General features: G+C 48.0%; 1 protein-coding gene across 24 annotated transcripts in view; it reads right to left on the bottom strand.

Annotated features, from left to right (window-relative positions):
* The window catches only part of CPEB1 (cytoplasmic polyadenylation element binding protein 1), a 93,929-nt gene extending 80,176 nt beyond the window's left edge, over positions 1-13,753 (bottom strand). For 3 of the 24 annotated variants that reach the window (XM_044760751.2, XM_044760748.2, XM_070494612.1), the window contains exon 1: positions 13,443-13,595. In XM_044760751.2, the coding sequence (XP_044616686.1) occupies positions 13,443-13,457 (15 nt within the window). In that variant the 5' untranslated portion in view covers positions 13,458-13,595. The other 21 variants (XM_070494588.1, XM_070494591.1, XM_070494603.1 and 18 more) reach the window with 18 other exon arrangements.
* Between the last annotated feature and the right edge of the window lie 713 nt (positions 13,754-14,466).

The following is a 14,466-nucleotide window of genomic DNA, read 5'->3' as shown; positions in this document are numbered from 1 at the left end:
CGCAACGGTTAAGTGCGCACGTTCCGGTTCTCGGCAGCCCAGGGTTTGCCAGTCCTGATCATGGGTGTGGACATGGCACCGCTTGGCAAAAGCCATGCTGTGGTAGGCGTCCCATATATAAAGTAGAGGAAGATGGGCATGGATGTTAGCTCAGGGCCAGTATTCCTCAGCAAAAAGAGGAGGATTGGCAGCAGTTAGCTCAGGGCTAATCTTCCTCAAAAAAAAAAAAAAAACACCCCCCCAAAAACCTAGCGACACATACTTACTGTCAGAAAGAATGGTTCATGAGGAATCTCTGCTAACACCAGCTATTTCACAGTAGATCTCCATTTTTCTCCTCTCAGCAGAGGGGTGCGGACACTCCCACCGTGAAACAGTGGCTTCCTATAGCAATAATCTTCAACTGGGAGGGGGAACGGCAGTGAGAAGGGACTATAGTCTGAAGAAAGCACTCCCCTTTTCCACAAGGGAAGAATCCTCCCCAAAGCCGGGACTCACTGTTCCACAGCAGGAAGAACACAGGCTTTGGAGTACAAATACTAAGTTCACCACTTAAGTATCTTCTTTGGGCCTTGGTTGCCTCAGGTATAAAATGGAGCATCAGCTATTCTGCAGACTTTGTAGTAATGAGAAACACAGAGTACCTGGATATGCTCAGTAAATAACTTCTTGGTGACAGATGCCCCCAATTCCATATAGTTGATCAAATCATTGCCACGCAGAAGTATGCTTTCAACTTATTCATCCCAGCCAAATTCACCAAGAAGCTCATTTACTTGTTCAGCACATAACTGGAGTTTGTTTTTTTTCCAATTGTGGTTTGAAACTATCACTCATAACTCTTTAAAAGTCTGAACCTACACCATGTAGCTATGTTTGCTAGTTAAGGAACGAGTATAAGTATACCCAAAATTGTATAATTATTTGTATGATAGAACAAATCGAGAACTGCCTAATTTGGAAATCTTGGCCTTGCCTTCAGATACCACACAACCCGGGATCAACATGGTGACAGGATGGCCGTTCCTTGAGGTCAAAATCCTGGTCTGGGGATATTTAACTGTCATAAATGAATGCCAACTCTACCATCTCTGGGTTGATTTTATTCAGTTTGCCTTTAATCAACAACACAATACCTAGACTGTAGACTTCTGAAAAACTATTACTGCTAATCACCTACTATACGTTCACCAAAAGACTGTCTGAAGGGCACAGTTTATCTACTCCAGATGGAGTTTCAAACCCAGGGTCCCTGAATCAGAATCTATGGAGCCCCCAGCAAAACTGTGTTCACACTAAAACTTCACCTGAGAATAAGATTTTCTAATTAATCAGGTACCTTTTAGTTAAAAGCACTGCTCTTGAACATTTAGATTTTGCCTTTAAATTAAGACACAGCAGCAGAAAGTAATATACTTAGAGGCCCCCACAGAACTGGTTCTGAGATGTACTTTGACAGTCTGCCCTTAGTTTATAGCAAGTAATAATAAAGCTGAAGAAAACCTATGGCATTTATACTCCGGATTTTGAGAAGACTGTGTACTACAATTTTAACAGCCCTTATGTGAACACCCACTTAGAAAAATGTCATTCAAAGAGCGGAAATGCTCCAGTTTCCCCTGAGGAATGGGTATGTTTTCCTTACGTTCTTTATGGAAGAATGTAAATCTTCTAGCCAAATTTCCGTATTTGCCTTGGTCACCTGCTCACTGCAAGCCAAGTTTTTGGTTGAACTTTAAAGACTCTATAGTTGTTAAGAAATGCTTCTCTATGTTTAACTTTCTCCTTGGTCCTTACTTGTCCATTCTCAACAGCTTTCACCTCAAGTCTTCTGTGCAACAAGGTAAGAAATAATAACTTATTAGGTTGGTCCATACAAAATCATCAAGATTCTATCTTTTGTGACCAACAAACTGGCAGTTTCACATAGTTCAATCTAGTATTTCATAAATACTAAAAACCTGCTAGGTTAGCTGTTGAGATTACAGAGATAGATAAAACATAATCCTCACCCTAGGGAGAATTAAAGTGGGAAAAAGAAATAAATCCAGTTACATAAGCAGAGATCAATCTAAGTACAAAATGTTACAGAAGAGAGGAGGAAATTAAGGTATCTGGAAGAGTTTGACAATTTAGACTTTTAAGCTAGAGAATAATTAAAAGGCAGAATTTCAATAAGCAAGTGTGAGAAAGAGAATAATAGATAAGCAGAGAACAAGCACCGAGTGGATACAGAAAATACTAAACTCAAGGAAAAGAACTGCATTAGGAGGTCTGGGCAGGAACATTCACCAGGAATCAAGGAGATACAGCTGCAGGTCCTTACCAGCAGAAAGAGAAAGTGAACCCATCTCCGGATACAAGATTCAAGATACCACCTCATCTGACTTTCCTCTCTTCTCCACTGGTTCCAGTCTGTAAGTATATTCTCTCATCTTAAAAAACCACCACATCTTCCTTGACTTAAAACATCCTCCCAAACCAGTGCCTTCTTTCTTTTGCTCTACACTAATCTTCTAGAAAATATGCTATCTTTACTTCTTAACCTCCTGTTCATCCTCTCAACCCACAATATCCTGCCAGCAAGACACCCACCCCCAAAAAGACACTACACAACTGCTCCTCAATTAATGACTTCATAGTTGCCAAACACAGCCCAGATTTCAAGTCTATCTTACTTGGCATCTTTGGGGATCTGATCCTCAACGACTCTCCAGTTATTTAATTCAGTACATGTAATGCCCAATATTCTTGTTGCTCTACAAACAGTCTGGAAAAGGAAATACTACAATTTCCAGGACAGGTTTATGAGAACATTAAGGGAATATTTAATTCCAAGACTGCTCAAGAACATCTGGAACACGTGGTCACTATAATTGTAGTTCTTGTCGTATTTACCTATCAAATTGTTAGCTACATGCATTCTTAGCTCTGCATCTGACAGACTGTAAGGTCCTCCAAGGCCTTTACCTAACCAGCACCCAGCATAATAATATCTGCTCCATTTGCAGGCACTCAATATAGATACCAAAGGAAAGGCAGACCCATATCGCACTTTTTTCACTGGTATTTTTACCACTTCAATCACAACCACCATAAATGGTGGTGACTCCTTTCTTAAAGGTTAAGACAAGATCAAAATCAATATTCACTCACCAGTTCTCTCTCTTCTCACTGTCAAAGCTCTAGGCCACTCAAAGTCATTTCAGAATTTGAGGTTTTAAGTTTGGATCACAGACAATTTCACATGAACAAAAAACAAAGAACCCATAAAAATATAACCTGATGCTTGGGGACCCAAAGATTGCAATTACATTTACTGATTGCGTTCTCATCATATGCCAGGAGCCATTCTGGAGACACAGGATAAATAAGACAGTCCCCGCTCCCAAGGAGTTAGTCTAGTGGGAATACAAGCACATAAATGAGTAAGTTATATGCTATATTGTAAGCCCAATAATAAACGTATATAGAAATAACAAGGGTAGTAGGTAGGTAGAAAGATTAAAAGGTTTTGCCAATCAGGCATAGTAGGGGTGGGGAGGGCATTCTAGGCAAAAAAAAAAAAAATAACAGGTACAAGGGCAAACAGGTATGCAACAGAGGGATGCTTTTAGGCAAGCAGAAGTACATTATTGCCAGAATTTTAAGTGCAAGGGACGCTATCCTATGACCCAGCAGTCGCACTCACGCTCCGACATGCAAGAGAAACGAACACATACCGCTATACAAAGGCAGCTACAAGAATAATCACAGCAGTTTTACCCATTATAATCAAAATCTGAGCAGCAACGAAACTAATGCTTGTTGTATTAGTGGTCCCCAAGACCACCCCGGGTTTGATGGTTCAACAGCAGGACTCAGCATATGGTTGTACTTAGCACACAGGGCTAAGAGTTATTACAGCCAGAAGATATAGAGTGAAATCAGCAAAGGGAAAAGGTGCACGGGCAAAGTCTGGGGGAAATTTGGCGCAAACTTCCAAGGGTCCTTTCCCAGGGGACTCACACAGGACGTGTTTAATTCCCCCACCAAGTTGTGACAACACGTGTGAAATGTTGCCAACAAGGGAAGCTTGTTAAAGTTTATTAAGGGTTGGTCACTTAGGCAGCCTCTGCCTGGAATATACTGAAATTCCAGACTCCAGGAGGAAAGCAGGTGTTCAGCATAAACAATATTGTTCATATAGTTTAGGAATATAAGTCACTCTTACCAGTTCTGGGAATGGTGGGAACTCAAAGTCCAAGTTCCCAGACACCAACCAAAGGATGGTAGCCAGGCCTGCTACGTTAGCTCTTTCTGAACACCCATAGCAGAAGTATGGATAAACTGTTCACATCTATGACACCTGTAAGATGGACAGTTCTCATCTGTAATGGGGTACTACAGAGCAATAAAAAACTTCTCAACTCCACTGAAACTTGCAGAAATCTCAGATACTAAATTAAGTGGAAAAAAGCCAGACACAAAAGAATATATGCCGGATGATTTCATTCATAAGTTCAAAAACAGCAAAACCAATTGATGACAACAGAAATCAGAATAGTTAAACTTGGGGAGGAGAGGTAGAGAGTGGGAAAAGGCACCAGGGAACCTTATGGAGTGTTCTATGTTGATCTGTATGGTAGTTACTTAGATGTATAATAATATATAAATATACAAAAACTGATCAAGCTTTACTATACGTATGTTAACCCTCAATTTTAAGAAAGTTAAAGGCGTAGGCCAGTAGGGCTCAAGCTTGGTCCCAAGCTGAAGCCAGACCATGACCGGCTTTATGAGCTCTCACTAAGGAGCCTAGCCTTGACTTGACTCTGTGGCACCAGTTCTCAAAGCGAGGTCTGTGGACCCATGGCGGTCCCCAAGACCCCTTCAGCGGTCCGCAAATCAAAACTGTTTTCATAATTCTAAGATACCAGTTTCTCTTTCTACTATGCTGACATTTGCACTGACAGTACAAAAGCAGTGGGAGTGCGTAACTGGCACCTCAGCAGGAACCAAGGCCCATAAACAGCAGAGGCAGTTACTGTAGTTTCCATGCTACGCATTCCCCAAAAAAGCCAGATTCACTTACAAACGTCCTTGACCAAGCAGGAAAAACTACTAAATTGCGACCCTTGAGTACATGCTTTTAACATTCCGTGAGACAAATGGAAGTAAGCCTAAGGCCCACTTGCTTCACATGGAAGTATAATGACTGTTTCAAGGAAAAGCATTTGTGTGATTAAGTCTCAAGAAGAATTAGCCTCTTTTTTTTCCACAAATCTTCTTTACCTGAAAGAAGTGACACACTACGGTTATCAACGGGTATTTGGCAAACATTCTCTTAAAAACAAAGTAAGCCAGCTATTTAAAAAAAAAACAAAAAAAAAATAAGTGTCAGTATTTGCTGCCAATGGTAAAATTTGAACTTTGAAGAAAAAATCTGAATTCTAGAACCCCTTTACTTGCCACCACCTGCAGGCCACATGACACCTTCCTTAATACTTGAAGACTTTTCTGATGAGATTGATGGTGCTATTAACTAGTGTGTCAACACTTGCAGTACTGCATAACTCAGTGAACCAATATTTGTTAAATGATTAAAATATGATGTTACAAAATCAGGCATGGGTAAATGATCCATCCAAAGAGTGCAAGACAGACCAATGCATTTTAACGTAACCGAGTATGAAGAGCATGTCCATGAGGCTTCAGATTCCAGGCACCAACGAACCTTTAAGGAGTTACCACTTGCTGAGTTCAGTGTAGTAGCAAAAAGGAATAGCCACAATTATTTGAAAAGGCTATTAAAATATTCCTCCTTTTTCTAACTACATATATGTGAGGCCAAATTTTCTGTATAGACTTCAACCAAAACAACACATGATAACAGACTAAATACAGACTCTGAGGGGGAAATCCAGCTATCTTCCATAAAATCAGATACTAAAAAGTTTCGCATAACTGTGAAAATGCTCACTCTTCTCATCCAATTTTTCTTTGTTTTGGAAAATAAAATTCTATGTTAACGTGTAGTGCATTTGTTATTTTAAAGTGATTAATAAACTTACTTTTTCCAGTTTTAATTTCTAACAGGTAAATATTGATAGATACGATCCAAATGCACAAAAGCTCAAGGTCCTCAACAATTTTAAGAGTGTAAAGGAATCCTGAGGTGAAAATATGTGAGAACCACTGCCTTATGAAGTAGGTGATCAGATCTGTGCTTTTCAGAGATCTTATCGGAACATCTAGGCAGGAACGCAAACGTCAGTAAGATTTGATAGGACACAGTGAACTTGGTAAAACGAATTTCAGAACAGTACGTGTGAGAAGGGCGAGGAGCATCTGACGCCAGACCGAGGATTAAGAGATGACTGAAGAGTGAGGCAGTGAAGATGGGGGGTTACTTTGTACAAAAGATGGATGGGAAAACGAAGGAAAGCCAGTGAGGCTGGCTGCTAGACGTGGAGTTGTATTAAGGATAGGTCTAAAGATGGGAGAGAGGTGATCATGGTTACAGAGAGAGAAGAAAGGCGGGGCAGGGACGACTGACCAAGAGGTCCTCAGGCTGTGACAGAAGATGGACTCCAACTCACAGAACTCCTCCTTGAATAGGAAGAAGGACATGCCTTGAATACTAGAGAAAAAGGACAGTAATGGAAGCCAGGTCTAATCGCAGAGGGCAAGAATAGGGCCTGGATGACCAACTGGCCAGAGCCTTCAGTTTCTTTTGTCCCTCATGAGAATTTATGAGGTTGTATCAGTTGCATACCACAAAGTAAAACGTGTGCTTAGAGAAACTTAAAATCTTGCTCAAAGGCAACCAGTTTTAACAGCACACTAGCACTCAAATCAGGATCCCAGACTCCAAATCTCCTTCCTTCTACATCAAGGCAGTCTAAGACACACAGAGGAAGAGAGGAGAGACCAGGTGAAACTGCTCTGACAATACTGAAGTTATACGGACAGTCTCTGACAAGGGCAGGGAAATACTGTTCTCAGGGCTTCATCTGAAACACTCAGAAGCTTTAGCATTAAGAGACCTTCACAAAGTCAGACAAAACAGGGCAATATGAGCAGGAAAAGTAGCAGAATGGCGGAGCTGGCATAATTTCCTGACCAGCAGAGCTAAATTCAGCCCCTTTAAGTCCAAAAATCCAAGGGACATTTTGTGTTTCATCTTAAAACTCCTGTATTTAATCAAGCAACATCTCACTAGTCATTCCCATGGCGGGGCGGCGGGGGGGCCAGAGATCTAGGAAAAGGCTATCTCATCCAGAGCTCACCACTCAGCTTGGGAGATAAAACTATCCACTAAGATCCAAAGACCAAGGGTCAGAGGGACATGTCTGGAGCAACAGGACCATTAGTATGGTGGAGCTCCACACAGAGAGGTGGGTGTGAACAGACAAGAACAACTGAAGAGGAAGGTGGAAAAAGCAGATTGAAAACATTCATCCAAGGGAGACCTGAACTAGTGGTAGCAATGGGAATGGAGAAGGAATCAAAGGATACAGGGCCCAAGGGAGACAGACAGATCATATTAAGACTTCACGATTATACAAACTGGAAGAGGTTTCCAAAGGAAAGCTACAAGTATATATTTACCTAGCATCCTTCTGTACTGGGATCTCTAGTGGTAAAAAAATAAAAACAAAAACACGCAAACACAGTTCTTTCCCGCAGGAGGAAACTAGAGTCTAGCTGGAAAAAAAAACAGACAAATTGGGTCGAGGGGATAGAATTAGATCAGCCCCAGGAGACGAAGAAAGGGAAGAAATTGGTTCTGTTTTTAGCCCTGCTGGGTCTAACATGCCTCAGATAAATATATTCATGCAGTTGGCCAATCAGAACTTTGGGTCTTGAGAAGAGGCAGGGCTAAGGAGCTCCACCTAACACTTGATCACACAGAGAGAACAGGTGCGAGAGGAAGACATGGGCCCTCTGTGTCAGAGGACAAGGAGGAGCCAACAGCATGACCCACAAGGAATGTGGTATTCAGGGGGAAGATGAAGCCTGTAAGTGCCAGGACAAGAAAAGCTCTATCAAACAGAAGAAACGAAACAACAGGAAGCCAGAGAGTCTTATGAACCAAGTGGAAATTTTAAGTGAGATAATCAAAGATCAGTATAGCAGAGGTCAAGATGCATGAGTTCTAGAATAACACTAGTCTGGAAATGAAGAGATCTGGGTTCAAGTTCTGGCTCTATCATCCACTCACTGTATCACTTAGAAAACTTAGATCTTAGATTGAAGAAAACTTAGATCACTTTTCATTCTAAGCTTAATTCTCCTTGTCTGTGAAAATAAAGTCAGATCTTATAATATGGGCTTGGTGTCAACTCCAAGTTATACCTGGGAGACAGACAAGTCTCTAACACCTTTGAGTTTCAAAACAATTCCAAAATTACAGCTTAAAAAAAAAAGTCTCAGGAGAAAGGGTAGACTCAGGAGACAGATGGTGTCAGAGCCAGAAGCCAGGAGTACAAAGGCAGAATGCAAAGAGCACAGGTGTTAAGTAGTAAGAGATTAAGTGTTCTGTCAAAAGACACAAAAAAAACGGAACCTGCCCTTCAAGGCAACTGCTTTCCTCTAACAGAAGAGAGCTCCTCCCACGCCTTTATCAAAGGAGACTTCAGGCCACGGTGCTAAACCCATCAGGAGGTACATATATCAGCATACTATGCAGGCCAAGAATAAAACCATAACACTATTATAGTCAAGTTATTCCCAGAATCAACAGCTACATGCAACTGTGACCCATTTTTAGCACACAAATCAGTCTTTAGACCTGCCCTTTGGGGATTCTCCAATTACCTCAAGGAAAGCCATAGCAAAATGCCTTAAAAATCAAAACAAAGCGTGTTAATTCACTATAGTCTAAAAGGATGCCTAGAATTCAAAGGTCATCCATGCCTCAAAGCTCTACCCCATATACTCAGAAATTCTCCCCCCACGCCTGTGTTCTTTAAAACACTCACACTGTATATTTGGGAGGCAAAATAATCGCTAACAGGAATCTTTCCAAATCCCAAGAATAAAACTCAGTGAAAATTACGTCTACGACGTAAATTTAACACTGTGGAATTTGGATACTGACTTTTCATGAAAAGTCAGATAATTTTCCTATGAAAAATATGAATTGTGCATACATTATGTACCTTTTAGTTCAATCTTTTCAGGCACTTTACTATAACTGAGAAATGCCTTGTTTTGGGGGGGGTCCTATCTTAAATGTAAAAATCTTTCAGCTGTGGAACCTGTGCTTACAGAAGATGACAAGCTCTCATAAGCAGATATAACTAAAAACAGGCTGCAACAATGGCAGGAAAAGAAAACGAAGGACATTGCCAAAGGTGCAATGTGGGGGGCAAAGAAGGGGAGGTCAGCAGGATCCAAAAGGCTTAATAAACAGAGGGTGCAATCAGCACTTCTTGGTTTTAATTCAAACAACAGATACAAGCAAAAATTCTTTACGTAACCTCCTCCACTCCAACCTCCAGGTCCAACCCCCTTCCTACCCCTTACTCTCTACCCCCAAGCCTTCTGGCAAGTTCTCCCCAGAGTCAGGACAGCTTACTGCCTGGGAAAAGCAGATTTGCAGAACAGGATGGGATTAGGGCAGCTCTTCCACAGGAGAAAAAATAATGTGATACTTGATCCCACGATCCTTTTGCTGCCTCCACCACTAGCTACTGAAGACAACAGCCTAAACGTTTAATATCCGTGTTTGGTATGTATTCCTGTCCCAAACTTCAACCCAGAAGTACAAACTGACTAATTTGCCCTTCAAACAAACAGAACAATTTTAGGGATTGGTCACTGAGCCAAGGGACCCGAAACCAATGAATGAGAAAGTTCACATGAATATTACCTAGCATATAAACACTAAAATGCCAGCAGAGAGCTACTTTAGTCCCCTCACCCTTCCCCTCCACCCCAAAATTCAAACATTGAACTCACAGCTGAGTGCTTGGCCCGTAAAGGTTGCTGGAGAAGCAGCTGGGGACAGGTAACATTTTAAGGTTTCGATCTTCCCCAAAACCTCCCAGACCACAGGTAAAAAAGCTATCTAGTTTGTATCTGAGTTTGCATTCTCACAAAAAAACTCCTTCAGCAGAGGCTCTTAATATTCTCTTTACTGCTTTAAGCTTTGAATCTTTCGGGAATCAGATCGAGAAATAAAGACACACACATCCCTTTACATCTGATAGAGCGACTGTGCACACTGCTGGAATTCTAAATTTCACCCAGAATGAGACCCCAGCCCCTCCTTCCTGGCGTCGGGCTATTTTGTGCCCTGGGAGCTTATCCCAGAAGATTGTACCACATACTGCTAAAACCCTTATTAATTTTTCCTGGAAATCTACGAGATGGGATTATGGGAATTTTAGCTAAGAGAGAAAAGATGAGATTTAATAAGCCCCATTCTACTCTTAGAGGTCTTATAACAAATTACATAACTTCAAATTTGCCTCATCTCGGAAAAAAAGTCATTAAAATTTTAACTCCAGAAAAAGTGAAGTCTTCCGTGCAGAGGGATGGGAGGTCACCCCCCAATGGGAGGAGCGTGGTTTCTCCAGACCTCTGGCTCTCTCAGGATCAGCGAACAGCTCTGACACACATCACGGAATGATCGACACAGCACATTCCTCCTCATGGCAACACTGCCGCCCCACTGCTCAGAGACCCACACTGACTCCACAGCAATCAGAGAGTTCCTCCAATGAGGCCAAGGCTCACTTTGCCTATAAATGTGACCAGCCCACCGACCACTACGTTTTCCACAGAATGTACACTACCAATAACCCATTCACCCCTCTGACACACTAGAAAACACATACTATCAGAGGTTGAGCTATGGCACCAGAAAGACCTCGGTTCACACTCGGGTTTTATCACTTAACGGCCTTGTGACTTAATTTCTGAGTGTTTCATCATCTGCAAATAGGGGGAAAAAATCTAAAAGGGATGTTTTAACATCCCAAACTAGCCCTCAGGTGGCATCCGATCTTCAGAGACATGGTACCTTTGCTCCTTAGCGTTTAAAATTTTTTAGTTGCTACATTTAAAAAATAGATTGGCAGCTTAACTAGGAAGAAAGTCAAAGATCCATCCAGTCTGGGCCCACATTTTTGCATGGCAACGACCAGCTCCTGGCTGCTCCCTCCAGAGAGACACAAATTCTGTAGCTCAGTAGGCACCACTCTGCTTTCCTCTCTCTCTCTCTCTCCTCACTTACGTTAGTCAGGCCCCTGCAGAGATGTGGGTTTGCAACCCATTTGAAGGATGAAAAACAAAATAAATAGCTTGCCGTCCGGTGAAAATACTTACTAAGATAGCTATTCTCATTAGCTCCTTAACAAGCTCAGTGTCTTAGTACTTTGATCAGCTCCCTCCACTTTGCGCGCACGGATGCTGGCGCGTGTACCAGAGGGAAATAAACGACCCGAGTACCATTCCTATACCAAGTGCCTACGGCCCAATCCAAACCCAAATCCTCCCACCACCATTCACACGTGCACCAGTTCTCCAGCCTCCGCCCACCGTACAGGGGGCACAACTCCCCTTCCACGCAGGGCGGGGGGGCCGGCTACAAGACAACCTGCGGGAGGGGAAGGCACGACTGCCGTACACAGAGGGTCGTCCCTTCCGAATCCTAGCTCTGCAAACTGAGCACGCACTGCCAGGCCACTCAAGTTCAAATGAAATCACCGTGACGAAAAACAAATGCTCCAGCGACGCGCTCTGGGATGCAGCTGGGCTCCGAGCGAGGTCGGCGACAGCCCGGCGGGGAGCCCTGAACGCGCCTGTGCCGAGGGCTGGAGCTCAGGGAGCAGAACCAACTTCCACTCCTCCTCCACCTACGAAAAGCCCAGCCAACCAGGAAAGCCACCGGCGCCCCGAGGGCTCCAGGGCTTTGCTCCGCCCGTTTGCATTTGTTTTTATTTTTAACCCGGCCCGTCTCCGCAGTCTCTGAGAGAACCAGAGCCTCCGCGTGGAAACTATCCTCGGTGGGACGCGCTCCAGCTGGCACCTGCCAGCGCTGTCACCTGAGGGGCCGGCGAGAGGCAGGCGGTACACCTGTGCCTTCCAGGGCGCCAGCTCCGACCCACTGGCCCCCGGTGCCCGCAAGTGACGCAGAGCACTGGACTGAGGTGGCAGGAGAGAGGCGGGCCGGTAGCCAGGGAGACAGTTGCGGGGAGAAACGCAGGCCGAGGAGCGCCGAGACAGGGCGCGGGGGCGGCCTCCCAGGGAGGCCTCCCGAGAGGACGCGCGCCCGGAGCCCCGGCCTGCAGGCCCAGCCGCCCCAGAGCCGCACGCGCGCCCGGGCCCCCGGGCAGCGCTGGGCCGCGCACCAGGACGGCGGCTGGCCCGGGCCCTGCGGGAGGGCGGCCACACTCGGGGCCGAGCCGCCCAGAGAGCCCCGCGCGAGAAAGAGCCCAGCGAGAACCGCCAACGGGACCGCCGGAGGTGAGCGCCCTCTCCTCGGTCCCTGACCCCGGGGACGGGGCGGGCGCAAGCCTTCCTGACCAGCCTGCTCCCCGGCCCCCGCTCCCACAGACCCGAGCCCGGGTCCCCCGCCCCCGCCGGCTCCCAGACTGAGGAGCGAAGGGCACACCGAGGCCACGTGCACGCCTCTCCGCGCCCGGCGCCGCCCCGCCGCAGCCTGCAGGGACTCGCCCGCGCCCCTGGGACCCACCTCACAGCAGCGGTCTGCCGGCGCGACGCCCAGCCGCTCGCGCCCGGGACCCCGCGCGCGCGACCCCACACAGCCAACTTCGCCCCGCAACTCCAGCTCCGCGCTAATCGGACGTGTGAAGCCACGTGACCTCCCCGGGCTGGGGAAACGCGCGGGCCGCACGAGGGGCCCGATCCCTCCGCCTTAAAGGAGCCGCGCCCACTGCCGTCGTGGCGCTGTCCGGCGCCTGCAGGCCCAGCGCGGGGGGCTTCGCCGCCGGCAGCCCCGCCCCCCCCGGGCCGCCCTCCCCCCGCCGCCGCCCACTCGGGACGAGCGAGACTCGCGTGGGGCGCTGCGAGGCACGTGAGCTGCCAGTGCCGGCAGCTCGGGGCTCACGTGCGACGGCTGCGGGAGAAGGAAGCGTTCCAGGGCGCGGGGGCGCCCTTCCGTGCGGTCAGCGCCCACCTGGACAGAGGCTCGAGGTTTCCGGGAGTCTGCAGCGCAGCGTGGAGGTCCCCCCCAGCCGCCCCCGGAGGGCCGCGGCGCCTTTAAACCCAAAGGCCCTGAGTCACGAGGAGGCTCCCTGCCCCCCGCCACACACCCTCCACGAGGCCCCACGCCCGCGGGCACGTGACCCGCGCCCCGCCCGGACTCGCGCGCACGGGCCGCGGGGGCGGGGGTGCCGCGGTGTCGCCGAGGCTGCGCGCGGACCGTTAGCTGCAGAGGCCGGCCCCGCGGCCCCGCCCCGCCCCGGCGGGCGGCGGGCAGCTCTTACCAGCGGGAACGCCATGGGGCCGGCGTGGCCCTGCGGGACGGGCGGGAGGACCGACCGGCCGGCGGGCGGCGGGCCGGCGCGGCGAGGGCCGTGCAGACACGTGGGCACTATTTTTGCAGCGAGCCGCGCACAGCGCCGCACGCGGACCGGCTTATAAAGCCCGCGGGGCCGCCTCTCGGCCGGATGCGAAGCACCTGTGTCGGCCCCGCCCGGAGCCCCGCCCCCTCCGGCGGGCCGGGCCGAGGCTCCCCCGCCCCCCGCCCCCCAGCCGAGGGCCGCAGCCGCTGCTGCCGCAGCCACGCCCTGGGAGGGCGAAGGGCCAAGCGCGAGTAGGGTGTTCGCCTAGTGACCCTGAGCAAGTTTGTGTCCTTTGGACCTCAGTTTACCTCTTGTGAAATGGGGCACGCTTTACAAGCCCCTGCGATGCGCTTTGTCAGTAAAGTCCTCTCTAGTGCCCACGCTCCTCCTCTTACAGGGAGCCCCGAGGAGAGCCACCCGCGCGCGCCCCGGTCCAAGCCTGCGCCCCCGCCTCCCCCGGCTCCAGCAGGCCGCTCACACTAGCCCCGCCGTTCTGGGTGCTGGCATGGGGTCGGCGGCGAGGGCGTCCGGGGATTCCGGAAAGTTCCAAAGACATGAGAGCTCCTCTTTGGACCGTAGTTCCCTGGGGAAACCGCTTCCGACGCTGCTGCCGGACTGCGATAGGAAGCTTCACGGAGAGGGAACAAGGGACAGGGCGGGGGCCACGGGGCGAGAGAGACCACCATGGGCGGGGTGTTGTCAGGGAAGGCGTCCCGAGGTGGCTGGCAGGAGCGGGCCGGAAGCCCCAGGGCAGCGCAGAGGCGGAGATGGCATTCCAGGCGGGGAGACCGAGCAAAGGCGAGAGGGAGGACTGGCTGGAGCGGCTCCATCCCAGGACGGAGGATAGTGCGTGCTGGTCCCGCAGGAGGGAAGCCTGGGCCCGGTTTGTGAAGGGCCTTTATTTTGCAGACAGCAGAGAGCTGTTAAGAATTGTAAACAGGAGAAT

This window comes from Equus asinus, chromosome 2, assembly GCF_041296235.1.
Source record: "Equus asinus isolate D_3611 breed Donkey chromosome 2, EquAss-T2T_v2, whole genome shotgun sequence".
Lineage (NCBI taxonomy): Eukaryota > Metazoa > Chordata > Mammalia > Perissodactyla > Equidae > Equus > Equus asinus.
The sequence above is the reverse complement of the archived record's forward strand: the minus strand, read 5'-3'. Positions and strand labels throughout refer to the sequence as shown.